The sequence below is a fragment of the Lolium perenne genome, chromosome 7 (genome assembly GCF_019359855.2).
Source record: "Lolium perenne isolate Kyuss_39 chromosome 7, Kyuss_2.0, whole genome shotgun sequence".
Taxonomy (NCBI): Eukaryota; Viridiplantae; Streptophyta; class Magnoliopsida; order Poales; family Poaceae; genus Lolium; species Lolium perenne.
The window spans coordinates 80,844,669-80,866,191 of NC_067250.2; the positions used below are offsets into that span (position 1 = coordinate 80,844,669).

The 21,523-nt window shown below is 43.3% G+C and overlaps 1 protein-coding gene and 1 long non-coding RNA gene across 8 annotated transcripts; both read right to left on the reverse strand.

Moving 5' to 3' along the window:
- Positions 1-497: 497 nt before the first annotated feature.
- LOC127316896 (uncharacterized) lies at positions 498-3,987 on the reverse strand. Of its 7 annotated transcripts, none has more exons than XR_007860698.1 (5): positions 2,053-3,987; positions 1,910-1,967; positions 1,136-1,280; positions 987-1,046; positions 498-855 (listed from the first exon to the last, which is right to left on the reverse strand). It is a non-coding gene; the product is annotated as an uncharacterized lncRNA (long non-coding RNA). The 7 variants fall into 7 exon arrangements; XR_007860700.1 differs by having other exon boundaries at positions 1,136-1,833; XR_007860695.1 differs by having other exon boundaries at positions 1,136-2,825; positions 3,723-3,987.
- A 488-nt stretch (positions 3,988-4,475) lies between these two features.
- On the reverse strand, positions 4,476-13,739 carry LOC127316895 (protein ENHANCED DOWNY MILDEW 2). The gene is made up of 15 exons (XM_051347365.2): positions 13,601-13,739; positions 12,428-12,518; positions 12,238-12,333; positions 11,909-12,156; positions 11,724-11,822; positions 11,302-11,643; positions 10,360-10,501; positions 10,190-10,291; positions 9,796-9,888; positions 7,669-7,710; positions 6,163-6,273; positions 5,887-5,958; positions 5,689-5,807; positions 5,542-5,605; positions 4,476-5,448 (listed from the first exon to the last, which is right to left on the reverse strand). The coding sequence occupies exons 1-15, from the start codon at positions 13,681-13,683 to the stop codon at positions 4,663-4,665; spliced, it is 2,490 nt and encodes an 829-aa protein (XP_051203325.1). The 5' UTR covers positions 13,684-13,739; the 3' UTR covers positions 4,476-4,662.
- Between the last annotated feature and the right edge of the window lie 7,784 nt (positions 13,740-21,523).

Below are 21,523 nucleotides of genomic sequence, written 5' to 3' on the forward strand. Positions count from 1 at the left end.
GGGTTGATATTAGCTGTTTTTTAAGTACTTATTCGCAGAGGAGTTTTATGACTGTGAAATACATGTCTTTCAAGGTTGGTACGTAGCGGAAAAAAAAGAATCGACTTAGTTACATAGTAGAAGCATGATAAGGTAGATAATTTAATTGACGACATTGTGAAAGTTGCTCCATATTTAGGACTCACATTAGTTGACAGCGCTAGCAGATGCTACACGGCGCTGGTGCGTATTTTTCCTTCCTGCTGGACTTAGCCAGGCGGTGAAGATATATATTCCTGCTGGATTATAAGGATTATATAATCGATGGGTCTTTGAGGGGATGAATTATCTAAGCTGGTCTAATCTACACTACTGCTAACATAGATAACTGATAGCATGCTAAAGGTAGCTTCTATAGCTGCTGCGGCACAAGAGGTGAGATACAATCTACTGGGTAACAGGTGATAGATAATTCGCGGGAACTTAACAATATAAACCGAGTATATATATATAGTAGATGACGCGCAACTGTAGTCTATTTCTATTTCGTTCAGAATGGAAGGTGAAAGATAAGTATAGTGTGTCTGGTTGCTTCAATGCAAAATGGGGATTCCAAATAAAGGGGAAATGACTGTAAATTGTTGCTTGATAAGCAAAAAAGATACAAACATTGACTGACATTATGTTCTCCTGGACCTATAAATGAGTTTGCCAACCAATAATACCTAGAAAGAAACACGCTTCAAGGCAATGGAAGAAGGGAATCAGAAATGGGCGGACTGCATTCTGAAAGCCCTCCAAAGAACATGGCATTCCCTAGTTTCATTTACATAACAGGCCATGCATCTCCTCATCCAGATAAATCCCACTTCGCAGCTGAAACAATTACACAAATGTATCATGACATGTACTCTGAAGCACACCAAAATTGAATCTCAAATATACAAACTAACTGAATAAATGGTGCAGTGTACTTGGTTTACTTTGATCAGTATATAATACAGTACCATATACATAGGGCTTGTTCTCCCGATCTTATTCAATTCGTGTACAATGTCCCAGGAATCCTGCATGACGCAACCGGTAAACATATTGTAGCTTCCAAAAGAGAATCAAGTATACATTTATAGCAAAACACAAAGGAAACACTTCTTACATGTACCCCTGGTGTAGTCTTCTCTTCGAGATACCGAAATAATTGTTGGCACTTGGCAGTAACCTCTTTCAACACTCTCATCACCTATGGTTTAGTACTCCCATCATCTCTTTTTGATATTTTGAGTAACTTCCCAAACAACAGTCTGCATATTATTTGTTTTAGACCTTGCATGAAGCCATCAACTTCTCCAAGATAATTTTGCAAAACCTAATTTCCTTGTTTTGTCTCTAATCTATTGACTAAATTTTCAGTTCCACAACCTCTGGTCGCTTTCTCTAACTCAACAGGACATTCCTCATTCTGAGATTAAATAAGACTAAAGAAATACCATGCCACCAGAACAGGAGAAAACTGACGATTTAAACTTTCATGTTTGTTCCATCCTAGAACGCTTACTGTGGAGGTCACATCCATAAAAATTCTATCATCAACGGTGAAAATTCATTGTATTAGATTTTTAATTTAATCACTTAAGTGTGTTCCTGTAATTTTATTATAAAAGTATTTGACCAAAATCCACATGCAGACCTGCTATTACATCTTCAATGTCCCCAAATAACTGTTGGGATCTTGACAAACATTTTTTAAGATCCGTTTGGCTAGATCTGACAACGTCCTAACTCTACTACCAACAGGATATATGAGATCAGATGGAGAGAACCGCGCCTGTGTCCATGCCCTATTTCTACAACAACCTATAGCAAATATCAATGATCAACAATTGAAAATTCGTTTGTACCAAATCAGAACTAATTGGTGTGCTATCAGTACCTCATGATACATATTTTTGAAGCAAACCTAACCTGCATGAGGACTGAACAGACCATGCCTGCAAAAGAGATCAAGCCGTCCTAAATCAAACCAAGCTGAGAATTGATTCCAGTCCTGGAGACCCAACCCCAACAATCACGAACCTTTTACTCCATGTTGTATGTGTCTAGCAGTGTGCACAAAGGCTAGTCACAGCGGAACGGCGGCCGTGACCACCGCGTCCACACGACCACACCAATCTACGAAACGATGCGGCATTTGCTGTACCTGGACAGCTTTGCAAAATAATCGGATGGGAAGGGCAACCATATATCGAAACTACAGCAACATACTAAGAAAATGATCAGGACCACACATCAAACAAAGACATAGGAAATGTTCTCGATATTTTCTTTTTTGAGTTGCACGTGTACCTGTCCCTTATGAAGTCGAGGAGGAGCACCTCACTTGTGGTTATGATCCATGGGATCTGTTCGAGCTTGAATTGATACACCTCTAAATCTTGCAAAGATTTAAGGGGCAATATTCATCCAACAAACAAATTCTCCCAAACCTATCATCAATCACTTGGCAAGTGCACCAAAAAAAAACTGATCTAAACTACATGGTATATATGACACAAAAATCGTGATCAGTTAAACTGATGTCAGGTCCGAAAAAAAGTGTGTGCAATAATCAGAGAGAAATGGCATCAGACGTTTGCCTTGGGGATGAACTTGATGGTCATCCTGACCCTTGTGCTTGCCTTCTTTGCTTTGACGGCGCAGCTGCAGCCCAATTGGCTGTGGCCAACCTTGTGACTGGGATTGTACTTGGTGAAGAAGTGCTTGGAGAAGCCGAAGCCTTTGTCCAAGCCAACATGTGAAGGATGTGCTCTTGAAAGATAACATTCTGGTAGTAGCGCCAGCGGTTTAATCTGTAATAAAATGAAAAAATGTGTCAATACATGTCTGGTTCATTATACCTGAATAATAAGTGGCAGCAATGCCCACAAAAAGTACAATAACATTGTCCTAAGCATGCCGGCAGTTCAAAGGGAGACTAAAAGGTAAAGTGGACAATGCAGGCAGCAAATCAAATATAAGGCAGAGTAAATACCTGATATAAGTGTTTTGTGCATTATATGAAAATAGAGGAAAACTCTTGGGCTGCGGATCAACCTCATGCACTTTTGCACACTGATTATTCTGTAGGGGCGATGTTTCTTCCGGAACGCAATTAATCTTGATTTTCACTACTATCGATAAATGGCTACTGTAAATGTGGAGAAGGTAAAGGCAGCTCACAAATGAAAGCGGCTTATGAAGTTCTTCAATCTGAAATTATGAATTGCTGAATAACTCCCACATCCCATGATTCTAGAAGCACTCAACTCTTCCTAACGAAAAAGAAACAATACAAAGGAGTATTTTGGAGTTTGAAATAACGAAGCAAACTGGCCTTTTCCTACAGAGAATTTCATCAGCAACTGCACTACTGTACTCTCTCCGCATGGAGACAGTGCTCCCCACCTATCGCATCAGCATGGAAGACGTCAGAAACGGCTGCCTCGCCCCACCATATCGGCCCTAGCCTTCATAACCAGCACCCTTTCCAGCCTGAAATTAACCGCCCCTGCTCCTGTCCATGATCCAGACCGGAAGGCCAGCAGCCGGGAAGAGGAACAGGGGGAGGGGCGCGGCAAAAATCGGGCCAGGGGCGAAACTCGCGGGGCAGCGGGGGAGCTGAGAAAAGCAGGGTGAACTCGCTCGGGGCAAAAATCGGGGAAGAGGCGAACTCGCTCGGGGCAAGGTCGCTCGGGAAGGGTGGAGACCTGTGCAAGGCATGTCGGGGATGATCCATGGCGGCGCTCCTCCCTTGGAGCTCTTCCGGCAGGGCGAGACGGTGAGGAGGCCAATTCCGCTGGAGCGCTCGAGGTGTGGCGAATGGATGGAGATGGGAGGGCACCGTGCCCGACTAACAACGGAAGAGGAGATTTGGGCGATGACGGCGGCGATGGAGAGGAAGTGAGAAGGTTATTCGTTTCTTTTTCTTTTTGGAAATCTATGCAGCGGTGGACCTCCTGGATTGTTCTAAGATGGGACAAACCAACCGCTTTGACCGAGCAACCGGGAAAGACTCACATATATATGAAGAAAGTAACACGCCAACCGGTTGCCGGTAACCTGGTGGCCCAAAAAAAATGAATACCTAAAACCAATTTCGCTTAGAGATTGGGAGGAGGACCGCGTGTCAACTCATTAGTGGAGCAAATCGATGGAAATTAACCTCTCTACAGTACCCAAATCGCTATCAGGTCTCTAAATTGATTGAAAATTATATAGTGTATAATAATGTCACACTAGTTCACGTCCGAAACATTATGCATCTTGCAACGGGAAACACATGTTCAGAATGATACTCAGCTAAATAGATCTATGATATTAATATTAAATTATTAATTGTTTTACCAACACCATCGAGCCATGAGGCAAGGATAGGATGGCCTCGAAAAAGTTGAGACTTGACAACAAGCGGCAATGGTACACAAAAAGGAGGCAACACGCCGATGCAATGCCAACTCGACTAAACGAAAAGACGGTCTTGGCAAAATTGGGGCTCCGAAGAGCATGCAGCCACAATGACAGTACATAATTAGTATCCACACAACCTCAGCATATTTTAAATAAAGCTGGCCATACACCAAAACAAGCTCTCACTGTAAGTTAAGCCGAGGCCCCTAGGCAGCTGGTTAGTACTATCTTTCTACCACTTCAACACATGATAAGCCGAGGCACACCAGCTGCATGTCTATCTGCAGGCAGCGAATCAGTCAGCTCTCCCTCCTCGGGTGGTGAGTCTTCCAGGATTTGGTATTGAAGTCCAGCTGGATCTCGGGGTGCAGAATCTGCCTCTCCCAGCCCATCATGCTGGACATCAGCTGATGATACCTCATCACTATCGGCAGGGTCAATTGGTTGCTCGGCAGATACACTTCCAATATGATGGCAGGCTCGTGGATTGGTAGGCACATCGTCCGAGGTTGACACAGTTTGGTTTTCTCTTCCAGAATCACTAGAGCCTGACAACGAAATGCTCATGTCAGAGTCCGTAGCCCTTTCTGCAAGATACTCATGGATTGGAGGGTCACTTCTTCCTGGGACATCATAGTTGCAAGGTTGCCCTGATCGGCCGTTGGTATCTGTCCAGTAGTCACCTGGAGAACTAGTGGTATCATGGTATGTATCGATCATCAACTGGTCAATAACAGAGGCTTTCGCTGGTCCCTCTCCTTGCATTTCTTCGTCATGGATGTATGACTCCCCTTCATTGCCCATTTCCAAATCGCCGGTGGTGCTCATAGATGCAATGCCTGCTATGTCCCTCTGTGGATCACCATAGCACGGTTTTCTGCTGCATTGGTGCCCCATTGATTTAGCAATCTCGTGATGTTTCTGAGCATAATCACTACGACTCCAGAGAGAAAGAGGAGGAGGCGATAGATTCCATTGATCCATCTGCTTGTTATCAGCATCTAACGATCCAGGCAAATAGAATGACTACATAATTTTACAAAAGAAACCGTCAGGGTAAAAGAAATATCATCAGCCTGAACTATGTGAGTTCTCAAGGAGAATACTGTCCAAACGTACCTTTCCTGAGAGCTGATTACAATCTTCCCATATTAGCTCATAAGGTGGGTATTTCTTATCCAACCTGCAACATCAAGTGTGAAATGTTGTTGGAGATCAACAACAACCAAAAAGCTTTATGGGGAGATAAAGAGAGAGATGCAGTACCTTTCAGTTTCCTTGGGAACAATAAGAATTATCAGTTTTGGCTTGAAACTTAGAGCTTTGTTGATGAATTGGTTTGCAAGAGAAGCTCTAAACCCAAAAGGAGGATTCAGCCCCATGATCTGCGGATAATAGTAACTACTGAATATACGAAATCTAGAAGTTTGCATAATGGATACTAACAAAATAACACAGCTATACCAATCGCGATCCAGCGGGCAATTCATCTGGTTGAACTGTCATCCAATCTCGTCTCTCAAAATTGAAATCATTCTGGAGAAATTTTTATAATGTTTTATCAGTCCGCTGTGCTATAAAAAATAGATAAGGTAGTAGTAGCAAAAAATATTAGGTGAGGTGGTTTAGGCGCCTGGTCAGGCACCCATATCTCCAATTTACTATTAATACATGGAATATTAACTAAACTATTGAAGATTAAAAAAAAAGGACCATGTAAAACGATAGGAGAAATGCAACCTTTGGCTGGATGAGATCATAATTTTTATAGAAGCAATTCTTTCCAGAATCTTCAAGTTTCTCCTTCAATAATGTGCTAAAATCATTTGAACCACAGCAGAAGTCAACGACCTATAAGAACAACAATAATGCATAAGGTTCACATATTATGATAAACAGCTCTATTGATCACATATTGTGGTCAGTTCTGAATCTGGATCGATAAAATAAGTGGTACAGTTAATTTCGAATGTTCCGAAAGAAAGATGAAGAGAGACTACAAATCATGAATAGACAAGCGGAGGAAATTCTAGTTAATGTAGAATGGAAAATAGTCCAAGCAGATTATAATTAATGGAAGAATGAAAAAATCAAGAAGGTGATCATATGGCATATATTACAAAAAGGTAATCAGTCCATTCCAAAATAATTAAGGTTGTGGTTTTTTCCTAAGTCAAAACTTAATGAAACAAGCAAGGAGTTTTAATGAAACAAAATCAGCTGGTCATTGTTCTTGCAAACAATGATGATATCTAATTGTGTATAATTATTGAAAATACAAATGTGACAAGATTTTTGGCACTACTTCTTTCTTGTTGTCCGCCAGTACCTAGCTATACACGATACGAAAAGGCTGGTTTTAGTTTTCTGAACCCAGAAATAAGTTGTTAGAGCATCTCCACCGGTGCCCCTCAAAATATGTTTGGACCGCCTCAAATAGTGTCCGGTTTGAGGGAACCCATGTCTGGACCAATGAGGGCAGGTGCCCAAAGAGGCAACACCCCCAATTCAGACAGGACAAGTGTCCGCTTGTCTTTTGTAATTTCTATAAGATCCAAAACAGGCACATGAATCTGATGTTGTAATTGACAAAATTGGATGTTGTCAAATAAAAAACATCTTCATTGAATTATATTGCAAATTTGTAACTATTGAAGGTTTTTTGCCAAAAAAAAATACGGAGTAGAACAAAAACATGGCTTGAACCGGCGCTTTACAACATAGCCATAGACAATCGCGGCAATGGAGACCACTTGACTCAAACCTGAAGAATGGTGGCCCACGGTGACCTAGGCACCCTAGGCAGAGTGAATGACATGTGGGCCGGTCGACCCTCATCTGGCGTGGCGGGTGTGACCAGACATGTCCTGGCACCCCCTAACCAGGCCAAAAGGTTGGGGGCCTACATGTGAGTCCGACACTTTTTGAGGGTGTCAGAACCGATGGTAGCCATTTGATATTGGGGCGATGGGGTGTGCCGATGGTCAGCTGACTATGAGAAATTGAATAGCTCCACCTAAACTTACACGTAATACAATGCTATTTCAAACAATTGCTGAGCTAAAAAATAATTTACAGAGGGATCACCACCTTATGGACAGAGCATATATGTTGTATTTGGTGATTGAATAACCAAAATAACAGATTTTCTTTATATTTGACATAGAAGAGGACTATAATAGGGTGCATCACTTTATACATGTTCACAGATGTGAGAATCAAGTGAGAACCAAAGAAGATATTTACCGTATCGCCACTTTGAATATACCACTGTAGCTTATCCACAATCTGCACAAATTTACCAAATTACTTTAGTAAGACAGACTGAGAATGCAGTTAGGAACAGGAAGCAACGTATTATTTAAATAAGGAGCTGTTTGGAAATCTGTATTTATTGATAATGTTTTTGTATACAAGTCATATTTCAACAAAATACAAGAAGTTTGTGAAGAAATGGTCTTCTTATAAAGAGTAAACTGTAGTTTTGCACCACCTAATTTGACACCAGCTGTGCACAAAACATCAGGTATTTAGATCATGTGTTGCATCACTTTTCAGTTCTAAGATCATGCCTCAGAAACAGGTAATGTCTACAATTCCAATGCATGATCGAAATACCTGCTGACTGTTCTTAAAAAGTAAGGAAATAGTAACCCTGCTATTTGCTGCATCAGTTATCAAATTAGGAGGTGCAAATTACAAATTTACATCAAAATGAGTTTATCTTGGTTTGACCTAGAATTCTGTTTACAACAAAACAGAATATAGAACAATTTACACCAATATTAGTTACACCAAATTCTTGAACAAGAAATATATTACCCATGTAGTAACATTTGTGTTTTGTGTATCAGGTATCAAATTACGAGATGCAGATTGCAATTTTACCACAAAATATATTGGTTTTACCTAGAATTATATTTTTAACCAACAAAAAGAAAAAGTGATCTAGATGATTTCTAACATTAACCATAGTTACATCAATTTCTTGAATAAGACCTTCAAAATATCTTTAAAAAGAAACTACATTACCCAAGTGGCATTTTTTCCTTTTCCCTAATGCAAGGCTTAATAATTAAGACTACGATGAAGCATGTGCATGTCTAGATTCTAGGCATAACAAGATATGGGGGTAGATGATTCAAGGGGAGAGGAGAAGAATCAAGGGGGAAGACTTATCGTTCTTGTTGAACCCTCAAGCAAAACCCCTCTTTAATCATAGGAAGGCTTTCCAACTACTCGATTCAAGAGATGAAAGACTAGACCAAATGAAGATAACCATCCCTTAACTGACCAAATATTACAAAAAAAATCTCGACAAATGCTGCTACCAAGTGCAAATTAAAAGATATGAATTCCAATGCAGTTGTATCTTCCTAGTGTAATTGGCAGTGAAAAACATGGTTGAATTTAACCATATCATGCCAACTTCATTGTCAGTCATATGTAGATTAAAAAGTGCAAGTTATTTGAACTTCGGGATCGGGAGTAAATCTCACTATGAAGAAAACCGTGTCAAAGTTGCACGAAACTGGATTTCCAACCCGAATTCTTGAATAAGACCTTTCAAAATATCTTTAAAAAGAAATTACATTACCCAAGTAGCACTTCTTCCTTTACCCTAATGCAAGGCTTAATAATTAAGACTACAGCATGTGCATGTCTAGATTCTAGGCAGAACAAGATATGGGGATAGATGATTCAAGGGGAGAGGAGAAGAGTCGAGGGGGAAGACTTAGTTCGTTCTTGTTGAACCCTTAAGCAAAACCCCTCTTTAATCATAGGAAGGCTTTCCAACTACTCGATTCAAGAGATGAAAGACTACACCAAATAAAGATAACCAGCCCTTAACCGACCAAATATTACAAAAAAATCTCGAAAAATGATGCTACCAAGTGCAAATTAAAATATATGAATTTCAACACAGTTGTATCTTCCTAGTGTAATTGGTAGTCGAAAACATGATTGAATTTTACCATATCATGCCAACTTCATTGTCAGTCGTGTGTAGATTAAAACATGCAAGTTATTTGAACTTCGGGATCGGGAGTAAATCTCACTGTGAAGAAAACCGTGTCAAAGTTGCACGAAACTGGATTTCCAACCCAAATTTTAAAAGCAGATTCTCATTTAAGTAATTTGAGCATTAACCGGAGTAAATGAAAAAAAAGGATGCCAACTTGTAATCAGACCATACCAAGACAAGATATTCAATGAACGATAGCCACATCCAGTTATGCACAAAATGCAACATGGCAAACAGGGCAGTTTCATGTCAGAGCACTATTCAGAAATGCCAACATGACAAGTTACTGCCACAAAAATGTGTAGCAGGAATAAACAAAGATATTTTTAAATAGTATGTAGGCCTACCTTCTCAAGCTTGTCCAGTTTTGTGAAATGACGCCCATAAGATGTATAGCGCATGCCATGAAGAAACGGGGCAAGATATATGCTCAGCTTGTTCTGCAGGTAATAGTTCACCATATCATGTATATTGTGATTAAAGGCTTGCTATAACAGAGAATAAACTGCATGCATGTATCTTGCATATGATATATCATTACGCAGAGTCATAATATATTTTCTAATTCTAATGTTGCAGCCAGATAATCTCAATGTCTTTGTAATTAATACAAACAGAAAATAATACGATCCTAAAAATGCAAGGTCGAAACGAATGCATAAAGTTGCATGTGCATGCCAACTATCTAGTCTTCATTTCTGATATATTCAAATCATAGCTGTTTCAAACAGTTTCATGTACCTTCCACTTTGAAATTTGGAACAGTTCATATGGTGCACAAAAAGCTTTCGCATCTTCTATTGCTGCACCATTTTCTAACATATGAACAGCTGTTTTAACAGCCTGCCAAGAATACACGTTAGAATCAACCAAATTCAAGCAACTGCTTCTAAGAAAGTACAGCAGAGTACCTCAACAGATCTTTCCACCTTTCCCAATGTAACTTTGTCAGTGTTCTTCATGAATGATGTGTATGTAGATGAAACCACAAGCTTTTTCTGTACATCCTTCATAGTTATATCTGATGATGCTTTCTGAGCAAACTCATAAATCCTGAAAGACTACCACTAAGTTAGTCTTGGTTGCGTTACAGGTTATGGCAATGTAAGAAACACGGCAGCATTGAGATTTGAGATGCACAACTATTCTGCAAGAATCCAAGTGTTTCAGGAGCACCATTTCACCCATTCACATCAGGTTATATCTCATCACAAATAATGGTTGTTTTGGAACTGCTTATTTAAATTTACAAAGTGGTTATGTGAACCTTAGCTTTTCTTATTGCCATCCACTAACTTTACAACTAAACTCGAACATCCAAAATCATCTTAACCCTATAAGTACAAGAATTTTAGCGCCCCTGCCATTCCCAAATACAAACCTCTGATGCTCTCAAACATACAGTTTTGATGACATTCTTTTAGCACATTTTTCACTCAATGGTACAAATATATAACTTTATGAAACTAGGAAGACACTCGTGCTAAGCTGCAGAACTAAAAAAAATGTAACACATAGTGTACTCAAGTTAAATGTCAAATTAATTCACTCGGGGGCGGAGTGGGAACGGAGTGGTGATGGTAGCTTGCTGCTATGCTCGTAGGTGTATGGTTAAACTTATCAGACAAAGAAAGCTACACAAGGAGTGAATGAACAGCCACTGACTCGAATATTATAATTAGGATAGGAAATATAACTTTGTAGAGAAATCAAGTAAAATTGATTTCATGGCAACTTGGCAAGTATATATACTTTTATACATATTTAAGTATTCAACCAGTAAACTTGAATTTGCATCTCAAGACCATAAACAGCTGAATAAAGAACACAAAAGGAAAGGGTGATATGTTTACCTCGTCGCGGTGTGTATGTCAACCTCAGGGAACGAGCTAATGGGGATGACCTGCGTAAATGCTTTTTCTCCGAACAAAGGCCTACCGGAACAAAGTTTTGTACCTCCAGACACAGGAACCTTCTTTTTTGTAGCAATCAAATTGATGGAGGAGGAACAAGTCGTTGTACCAAACGGTCTTTTGGTACTGGACGATTGGACAACGAGGCAGTCCTCAAGGCGTCGTATCTTGACCCTTTTCATTCCATTCACATTGGAGGATTTTCTAGTGATAGAAGGATCAACAGGAAATTTAATATGATCTGTTGGAGCAGTCCGGAGTTTTGGATCAATATTGTGCTTTCTGGACAAAGAAAATAATCTTGTCAGAAATATGTACATGAATAATGAGCAAACTAAATATCTACAGGAAACGAATCTTACAGGCAGTATATTAAGATGCGATTGTTGGGCAGAAGACCATCCCAAGCCCTTTGGAGAAGGCAAATACCATTCTCAATTATGTCATTAAAGGCAATATTCCTATTTACATATACGTATTAGTTAGTAGACAGCAAACAAGAAAAGCAAACTAAGCAGGCACAAATAAGGGAACACGTTTTTATTGCCTTGGCAAACATCTTCTATGATACGACTTCGGGCACCGCCGGCAAACAGCAAACTGCAGCTCCATAACCTCCTTGTTTTCACCATATTTACAAACATCACATCTATGGATTGGACATGCAAATTTCGCCCCATTGATTATCTTTGCCGTGTACTCAGTCGCTTTTCCTTCATTTTCAGGGAAGAGTAACTCTGCAACACATTTAGCATGATAAAAGTGCCCACAGCTTGCTGATGCACAAGGAAATACCTACAAGAAATAAAAATTTGAGTATGCGGCCAACTAGTGTGATTGAAATTTCTCACAGCTATGAGGTAATAGGGATCTAACCTCAGGAGGATCTGTTTTAGCTGAACCCAACCTCTGACAAGCAAAACATTGATATCTTTCATGTTCACAATTCTTGCACAGAAAAACTTTCATCGCCTGTGGATATGTAAAAGTTTATCAAAAGATTCCTGGAATAGGTGAAGTAAGTAAAAATGGTTTCATTCGGGAGTGTGAGGATCAGAATAGATACATCAAACTGGTCCCTGGTATAGCCCAACGTTTTGCAGTCTTCACTAGCATCTTTTGTTGCATGAAACGACCTCAGACACTTTCCTTCACAGCTGTAAACAGTTTAGCAGAAGCGCACATCAAGAATGAGAAACCAAGGAAGAATTAGAAGAGCAGATTAATCCACATGATCGATAATCTAAAGTAATAATTCACGATTTATGCTATAAATGAGGCAGCAGAAGTGCAGAACAAATGGCACCAAAATGAGTGTTCCAAAATATGAAGACACTCATAGGTTTAGGCCTTGTTTACTTCTAGTGTATTCCAGCGGATTGGAGGGGATTATCCCGTATCCCAAAAATCACCAATAGTGCATTTACTAAGCAGGTACTGGATGGGATAATCCCAAGATATTCCCCACAAACCCTTTCATTTTTGTATAGATTAAAAACTCTCCACCATACTAGTGTGTATTGTGATTGAAGTGTATTTGAGGGGATTGGGTGAGAAATGGAGGGATTCACCAAAATAAGGCCTTAATGGAACCAAAATACCAGAGAAGTAAATAAGGCCTCAATGGAACCAAAATACACAATATAGATATATCTGAAGGAACAGATTTCAACAGAAAATGATGCTTAAGCGGTTAAGCCAGCCAGCAGAAAAAATGCAGAACATAGCATCTAGAAGGTGGTAAGCAGAACAAATTACTCCAATTGAGCACAAGTGGATCAAGATTCAACCATCCAATTGTAATACACATATAGCCAGGCATGACTGCACCTCCACAACTTTCCTTCACCACGCAAAACAGCCGGCTATTTATAATAATTTGTAGATCAAAGCATCTCATTCTTGTTAAACAGCATCCGCATTTTATTGCAAGAAAAGAATTATTTAAGCTTGGACTTGGAGCAACAATATTCTCCCGTTTTACCCATACTCCCATAGCAGATGCATGCAAGTGGTTAACAATGGTTTTACTTCGTTTAAAAAATCATATCTTGTTTCACATGCAATAGTTTTAGTATCAATCTAAAACCAAAAGTTCAGAATTCTGTAACAAAATTGGGCTAAATCAATATGTGATGCATAACAACCGTAATATAGGCTGACAGCTTCCCAACTGAGATTGATTATTTCATTACACTTTGTTCAATGCAGATAAAACAGAAAACAAATGAGCATGTACCTTGCGATTTCACCACCATTATCACATAAGGCACAAATCAAATCAATGCCGCTGGAACTATCTTCATCAGCATTCTCAGCCATATCTGGTATCAGCACCAGGTTCTTGTTTATAAAACCTGTTTAAGCACCACAGAAATATCTGATTATCATCATTGTAGCGCTGTACATGTTTCACACAAACTGTTTGAGATGAAGTAATATCGAAGTACAGAACTTAATAATGTTATAAACAGCCAACAAGAAAAAAGATGTACCGCCCCTTGTCAAGTAAATAGCCATTTGGCTCATGCAATTGTCCATCATAGGACGGTATAACAGTGTTTTGAAGCTGCTTGATACTGAGATGAAGTAATGACAAAGTACCAAAAGAAAATTTTCATACTGTAAACAGTGAACTAGAAAAACATGTGCCGCTCCTCTTCCAAGTAAATAGCTGATCGGGCCGCACAATTGTACGTCATGCGGTGCCTATGGTATACTGTAGTGTTATGTTTTCGTAAACCAGTGTTGAAATCTCTTTGAAGCTACTTGGCATTTGGTGTTGTCCCCTCTCAACCGCCACCACCATCCTAAATACGAGCACATTATTGCCAATGACTGCCCTGATCACCTGCTTACTGAAGTTGCACAAGGAGTGAGAGAAACACTGGCTAATACTTACTTTTCGGCTGCCCTGATTTTTCACAATTGGCTCTACTTTGCAATTTCGACCAAATCAGTATAACATTAAGTTAGTTGTATAGTTCTCAAGCAATTCTCAATGTACCCCAAATTTGTTTCCTTACGCCAATCTCTGAAACTGAAAACGCAGATACATGAATAAACACCCACGCCACGAAATTGGGGAAACTAAAATAAGAAAACCATGCACATATCGGAGGAGACCGGAAACCTCGCAGAAGCCAAAAGCATAACCAGGTACGCTCCAATTTAGGCACTACTACTGGCAACAAAACAGACGCACGATGGAAACTAGCGATGCAAGGGAACAGGATACGCGCAGGCATGCCCACAATCGTGCACAGAAAGTGGATCGACACCTGGGCGGTTAGGGCCTCCTAAATTCCCCCGGTTTCTTGTCGAAATTCAAATTGCAGTCTCAGTTTGTTACGGAGCGCTAATACTAGTAGTAGTGCGCTGCGCACGACCCTCGGAACTCCCTGATGAGCCAAGTTTCGAAAATAATACCCCCGGAAATACAGCAGCCGCTGCCGTTTGAGATGGATCGCGAGGGAACGGGAGATGGAGGAGATGTCCCGTCACGCGAACGCACCGCCGGGAAGCAGACGCCTGCGTCTCCTCGCCCGCTGTCGAACGTCTGGAGGTGGATGTGGTGGTGAGTGTGGACCCGAAGTCGGCGAGGAGTGGCGGGTGGCACGGCGCAGATGAGCGGCCAAGTAGGCCGCTAAACTGCCCCCAATCCAAGCAAACCTCGAGCACTTGAGCAGAAACAAAAACCGCAGAAAAATCGAGAAGGACGCAGCGATTCCGCTCCCCAGCAGGACGATTATCAGGCGTAGGAAATGATAAGGAATAAAATCTCCACCTTAACCGCGTGTACGGAGATACGCCCAATCATGGACAGGGAACGCGGCCAACGAACCAAATCAAAATCCAGCGCAGAGAAAGGGGAGGGGAAACAACACACACGAAAGGGCGGCGCAAGCAAAACTCAGCGGAAACAGCCCCAAAAAATCGCACCAAAATCACCGCCAAAGGCAGGCATTCCCCACCGCGAATCCGTACCAGGAAGCGTCGCCAATCGATCGCGCGGAACCCCCAAAAAATCACACCCAACAGAGGGCGAGTGGTTCGTGAAGCACGCGTACCTCGCCGCGGCGCGCGGTTGGAGCCCTGGCGTCGCGTCAGGCGGCCGTCGGCAGCCTAGGGTTTTTGATCCCGGCGGCGACTAGCATAACCCCCACCTCCTCCTCCTCCAGCACAAAACCCACATGACCACACAGGATTATTTGGGGAAGCCGAAAAACTCTCTCTCTCTCTCTCATACGCCCACGCTCTGAACACAGGAGGTATGATGAGTAGTGGGATGGGAGAGAGAAAGAGCGGCGAGTCACTGCTCACGTCCGTTTTCTTCGCCTCCTCTAGCCGCTCCCATTCCCACCCACTGAACACCATACCCCACCACACGCGGGCCCACGTTTCGTGACGCGGAATGGGCAGCCGCACGGTGCAGAAACGAAAGGCCCTTTACGCGGGACCGACCCGTCAGCGAGGATTCGAGCCGTAGGATACACGACCGAATATTTTCCTGCTGAGACTGCCGCGTGGGGCCCACGGTGCGGGACGCCGGTCTACACAGGAGTCCGTTGGAGGCGAAGCGCCACCGACGGCGGCGATCTGATCGTACGGCGGCGGACGGCTGGGATGGGAGGCAGCCAGGTGTGGGTGCTGGGTAGGTGCCTGGAGTTACCGCGCCGGAGTTACTGCCTGCCTGCCTGCAACTGTGTCTTTTCTGCTTTTCGCTCTGCGCGGAAAGCTTTTAACTGCCTTTTCCGATCGCGCAGGGCACCTCTCCGGTTTGGTGAAACAAACCACATCTCTTGGCTACCGTCACACGCAAAACTGCACGGAGACCCAGGTGCGGTACGGATCGCCCGAGCTTTTGGTCCTGGACGGCCGCGTCTCTTCTTGTCGCTAGCCGCAGAGTAGGAAACCATACTTGCTTAAAATTTTAATCAATCTTAGGGCATCTCAAGCGGGCCCACGATTTCAGACGTCCGAAATATCCGTTTGCGTCGGCCCGCGGACGTCACGTGACCCAGCGTGATCGTTTGCGTCTGGGTACCTCCAGCGGTGCGGACGCATTTTTTAACCGGGAACGGCGTCAAGCTCGCTAATGGTGTTTTACGTCCCGTCGAATACTGCCGCCGGCGATTAACTGTTCCCGCGCGACGCCGCGCTTGCCAATACATTGGCAAGTTTCGCCAGCGTTTCGCGCGCGAGGGAAACGCCCTGCGCACCAACGCTGTTTCCCGCCCCGCCGTGACTATATATGGTGGACACCGGCGGGGGCGACGGGCACACCTCAAGCTACCATCCATCCATGGCTGACCACATGAATTGGGAGCATATTGTTCACATGTGCCGCCAGCTCCACCCGGAGGAGGAGGAGGAGGTAGCCGCCGCCGGCGTTGAGGTCCAGCAGCTGGACTTGGAGGTGGCGGCGGCGGAGGCGGAGGTCGCGGAGGCGGAGGCGGCAGAGCGCGCGGAAGGGCGCCTCGCGGAGACCAGGGCGGAGATCGCCAACGCCATGGCCGAGCTCGCCGACGCGCCGGGGCCGAGCTCGCGGAGGCGCGGGCGGCCATCGCGGCCCCTCCGACCGACGCCGTCATCCACGACATCGCGGACGACGGCGTCCCCGTGACCATGCGCTTCGAGTCCGTCGGCGAACAGCGGATTCTGCTCGCGTCCTTCGAGTCCCTAGCTGGGGACGCCCAGCGTCGTCAGGCTTGGGTGGAGGAGGAGGAAGCCCACAGCTATGCGATAGCCATGGCTCGGGGGTTAATGTGCTCCGACCTGGACTCGCTCCAGCGTAGGGGCCCTTCTCCCGTGCGGGTCGAGTAGGAGAACCGCGAGCTGGAGGCCGCCATCGCCGCCAGGGACGAAGTGGTGGCGGCAGCTAGGGACGGGGCCTGATTCGTCGCCGACCTGGCGGCGATCCAGGCGGCGGCCCAGGCGAACGAGGACGCGGCGGCGGCCCAGGCGGCGGCTGCCAAGGTGGCGGAGGCCAGGCGATGGCCCTGTGGGACAGCACCCTGGCCGAGGCCCTCGAACGGCGCAGGCGGCAGGACGAGATGTCCGTTCGCCGCCGTGCGTGGCGCCCGGAGTGCGTGAAGCGCTCCCGCTTCGACGACGGCGCCGACCCTTCCGGCGGCCAGTAGTAGGGTACGCGACTGCGAGTAACCGAGGCCGGTGTAGGCCGCGCGACGGCGAGTAGGTACGGCCGTTGTAGTTTTAGGTTAACTCGACTAACCATCTCTGTAAAGATGGTCCTTTTGGCCAATCAATAGTAATGAAAAAAATCTTTTGCTTACCTAGTCACTGCCGACCGGACCCGAATGTACCCAAGGCGGACAGATTCCGCAACCGCCGAGCGTCCGCGGAGACGCAAACCTGGCGCATATTTGGGGCAGGTTTGCGTCTTCGCGGACGGCCCGGTCACTTTGCGTCCCGCTGGAGCAGGCCCCAGACGCTTTTCCGATCATGTTGGACAAAAACGACCGTTTGCGTCGCGGCGCTGGAGATGCCCTTACCCCATCTCCACCGGCACCCTCCTCAAAATAGCCATCCATAGGGCCGCGTCTCATCTTGTCGCCACGCATAGAGGAAACCATACTTGCTTGAATTTTTTTAGTTTAAAGAGTTCGAAAACCACACTTAATTTTTTTGAAGAAAAAATCTATAAAATAGTGTAACAGCCAATGATGGCCCTACAAGCACGCAAAATCGCAACGCTGAGTTATTTGAATTTTGGTCTTAGACTAAATGACAAAATCTTACGAGATTTTACGGCTAAGAAAATATGCACCTTTCACTATACTTGGATCCATCTTCCTTCCAATTCCGCGCATCTCGTTAGACACACTATTTCAAATGAGGTTTTACGTGTTTACAGGGCACGTCGTTGAGTATACATCCAGAATTTGGATTACTCTTTCCGTTCCATAAAAAACTTGCTCAACACTACCTTGATATGGTGTTGAGAAAGTTATTTTAGGATGGAGGTAGTACAACTTTTTTTAAATTTACAAACATATTTCTAAGGATCATTAGAGACAACGAGCCAGAAATTCCTACTCTTGGGCTACCGCCTAGTTCAACGTATTCTTTTCTTTTCTGAACCCGGTAGGGTAGGAGCTCCGCGGTTCTTTAAGTAGGAGAGGTGAGACACAAGGAAATCACTCCAGACGGAGATTGTTGGTTGGGCGCACAACAACATCCTCCGCCACAACCCGGTTCTCAAGTAGGAAAGTTGAGGACTTTCATGTTTATATGAATCTAAACTTGTTTCTTCTTTTCGTTCCTCCCAACTTCTTGTTTTACGTAACAAGTAGTAGTAGCCACGTAAGTGTAAAACAGTCTCAACTTTCTCCCAAAAAAGGATGTTTGGGATTTCTAGATGATGGGATTTAATTATAAATTGTTGGTATTTGCAAACAGTAGCAGCTCCGATCATTCTCTCCGGAGTTGCTCCCTTTGATAAGAAAAAGTAGATCGGTACACCATACCATCCACTAAAATTTCAAACACATTCTTTGTTATTTCTCTTTTTGCTTAAATACATGAATACCATTGATCGAGCTCTGGTAAGATCCTATTGGCGATAGCGAGGGCAATGGTGGCAGTCTCCCACAGGAAGTGGTGGTGGCAGCCAATGATAGTCTATGAGACTAGGGGCATACGGCATACCCGACGATGTCAGCGGAGGGACGAAAACTTAATGGCATTTAACTTTGGAGCAAATTCTCTAGCTTCGAGCTCGACCAAGGAGCATTCCCATTCTCCCTAAAGAAATACTAGCGTGAAGGTTTTTATCTATCCATATACACAGTGTTACATCCCTAAGTAAAAGTTCAGCATGAAATAACCCTATTTGAAAAAACAATTTCGGATATATCCATTTTGGGGGTGAAATTGATTTTTCAAAGGAGGTTATTTTGAGCCAATATTTCCACCAACGCGAGAGTTTTGTCGTTTACTCGGAGCTATGCATCGGATTCGGGCAAAAGTCCCTGACGTGATTGATTCTGCGGAGTTGGGATTGGGGGAATGGCCTGCCAGTTGAGGCGGAAAAGCCAGTTTGCTCAGGGCACCCGGCGCGTGAAAGCAATACACGGTACAGTGCGTAGACGGCGAGGCTGAGACCTGGGCCACGCCGAGTTACTGGTCGTGCCATTTTCCTCTGCAAGGCAAAGCTTTTACTGCAGCTTTATAATGGCGCAAGACTCACAACCCTGTTTCGAGAAACAGCCAAAGTTATTATTGGTTGGTGCGACGGGCCACGCAGCGTACACGTGGTTTTCGATCGTGCACGGTTCGATCAAAATGGTATTCTCCACGTGACGTGAGCAGTCTATTACAGGTTCCTGATTTTCTACGAGAAATACGAGTACTGCTATACTTGACATGAATTGTTTTGATTAAGTTGGAAACACGCATCCTTACTCGAAAGAGGAAACTGGCGACGGTCAGAGATAGGATGCTGATAAGGTTGACTTATGTTGAACGGAAATCAACAAAAGCCATTTCGGTTCTGCTGGCAATTTCCGCGAAGCATCCTCGGAGAATACTGCATAACTGCATTTGTTAGAGTTTGTCGCCATTTATTGCAGTTTTTGGATCAAGATAGTTGCCAAGACGGCTGCAATTGTTGTGGTTTAGATTGATTGGATTCCACGATGCGATTATAGGGATTATATAGTAAATTATAGACGGTTGCAATTGTTGCCCGTTTCAAAGGAAGAAATTGATTGTACATTACAACAAATTTGCACTTCTGAATTGTGCAAGAGCACCGAAAAGACAATGCATCTTTTGTCTTAAGAAAATAGACTCAGATTGAAAAAAAATGTTGTGAATAGGAAATTCACGCTTGATCTTGGGCCTCTTGGGTGCATATGTTCCTTCAAAATATAGAAAAAGTTTTGAACAAATTTTATATCGGTACATCTATATATTCTATGTCAGAACAACCAAGTTTTGTGGAAACCCGGTATTTTCTGTGTCACGGCGGAATTTCTCAGACTATTGCAATTCACACCACCACTACTGCGGGAGTGCACAGCCATCCATAAGCTCACGGTGCTTCACTACACGTATGCTGTCTAGCACGAAAGAAATTCCATCGAAGTAGAGATTTCAGCCAGGATGCTCAAATGAGCACCCCTGGACGTCTGGACAGAGATAGGTCCATGGTTAGTACACAACTTTATCGAGGGCCATAGATGGGATGCTGATAAGGTCGACTAACAAATACCATTCTGATTCAGCTGGCAGTTTCCGCGAAGCATCTTCGTTGGTTTCGCGGCACAAAAGAATACTACATTTGGTAGAACAAGAGTCGTGTACATCAATTGCACTTTTGGATCGAGATAGTTGCTGAGTTGGTCCTCCAGCATCAAAAGAGTGACCCAACAAAAATAAAGAGAAGAAACAATAAATGAAAAATAAATAAGAGGCAAAACTTTGACCGCATTTGAAAAAAAAAGATATAATCAACTCACTTTCTTTAACTTGGTAAATAACAAAAATAAACAATTACGAATACTAGTTATCACCACTTGAATAGAACTGCAACAACAAAGTGAAATTTGCATACCTCCTATGCACGAAAACAAGTGACTTGGATTTTTTTTTGCGAATCGGATTTGTTTATATTCATTCACATGTATCTACACACTGAAACAAGTTTAAATATATGCAATCTAGAAAAATTAAGTCTTTTATTTGCAGACAGAAGGAGTATATGGAAAGGTTGGCATCTCTTGTGGGATTGAACGACAATGATCGGAAAGTTTTAGCCTCCCTCGTGATCCTTGTCCGTTTGCCCATAGTTAGTCTACCACCACCCAGAGTTAGTCTACCACCATGATTACCATCACCATTATCAATGAAGAGGCGGTCGTGGACCCAAAAACTTCTCGAAGCCTGAGCAAACATGCTTATTATGTTACTTCACATGTATCGTAGTTTATAGCATAAGCAAGGATAATGCCGGCAAGCCAAGGCGTCTGCCGAGCTAGAGGGGGTGCTATCCGCCCATGGAAGGATGGATCATGTAAAGGCTAGCCAAATGATTGTTTCTCTTTCCCTGTGTTATTGTTGTGTAACTTGTTTGGGATTTCTTTTGTTCTCTTAACTAATGGGAAGGCAAACCTTTTGCGAGAAAGGCAAAGCTTTT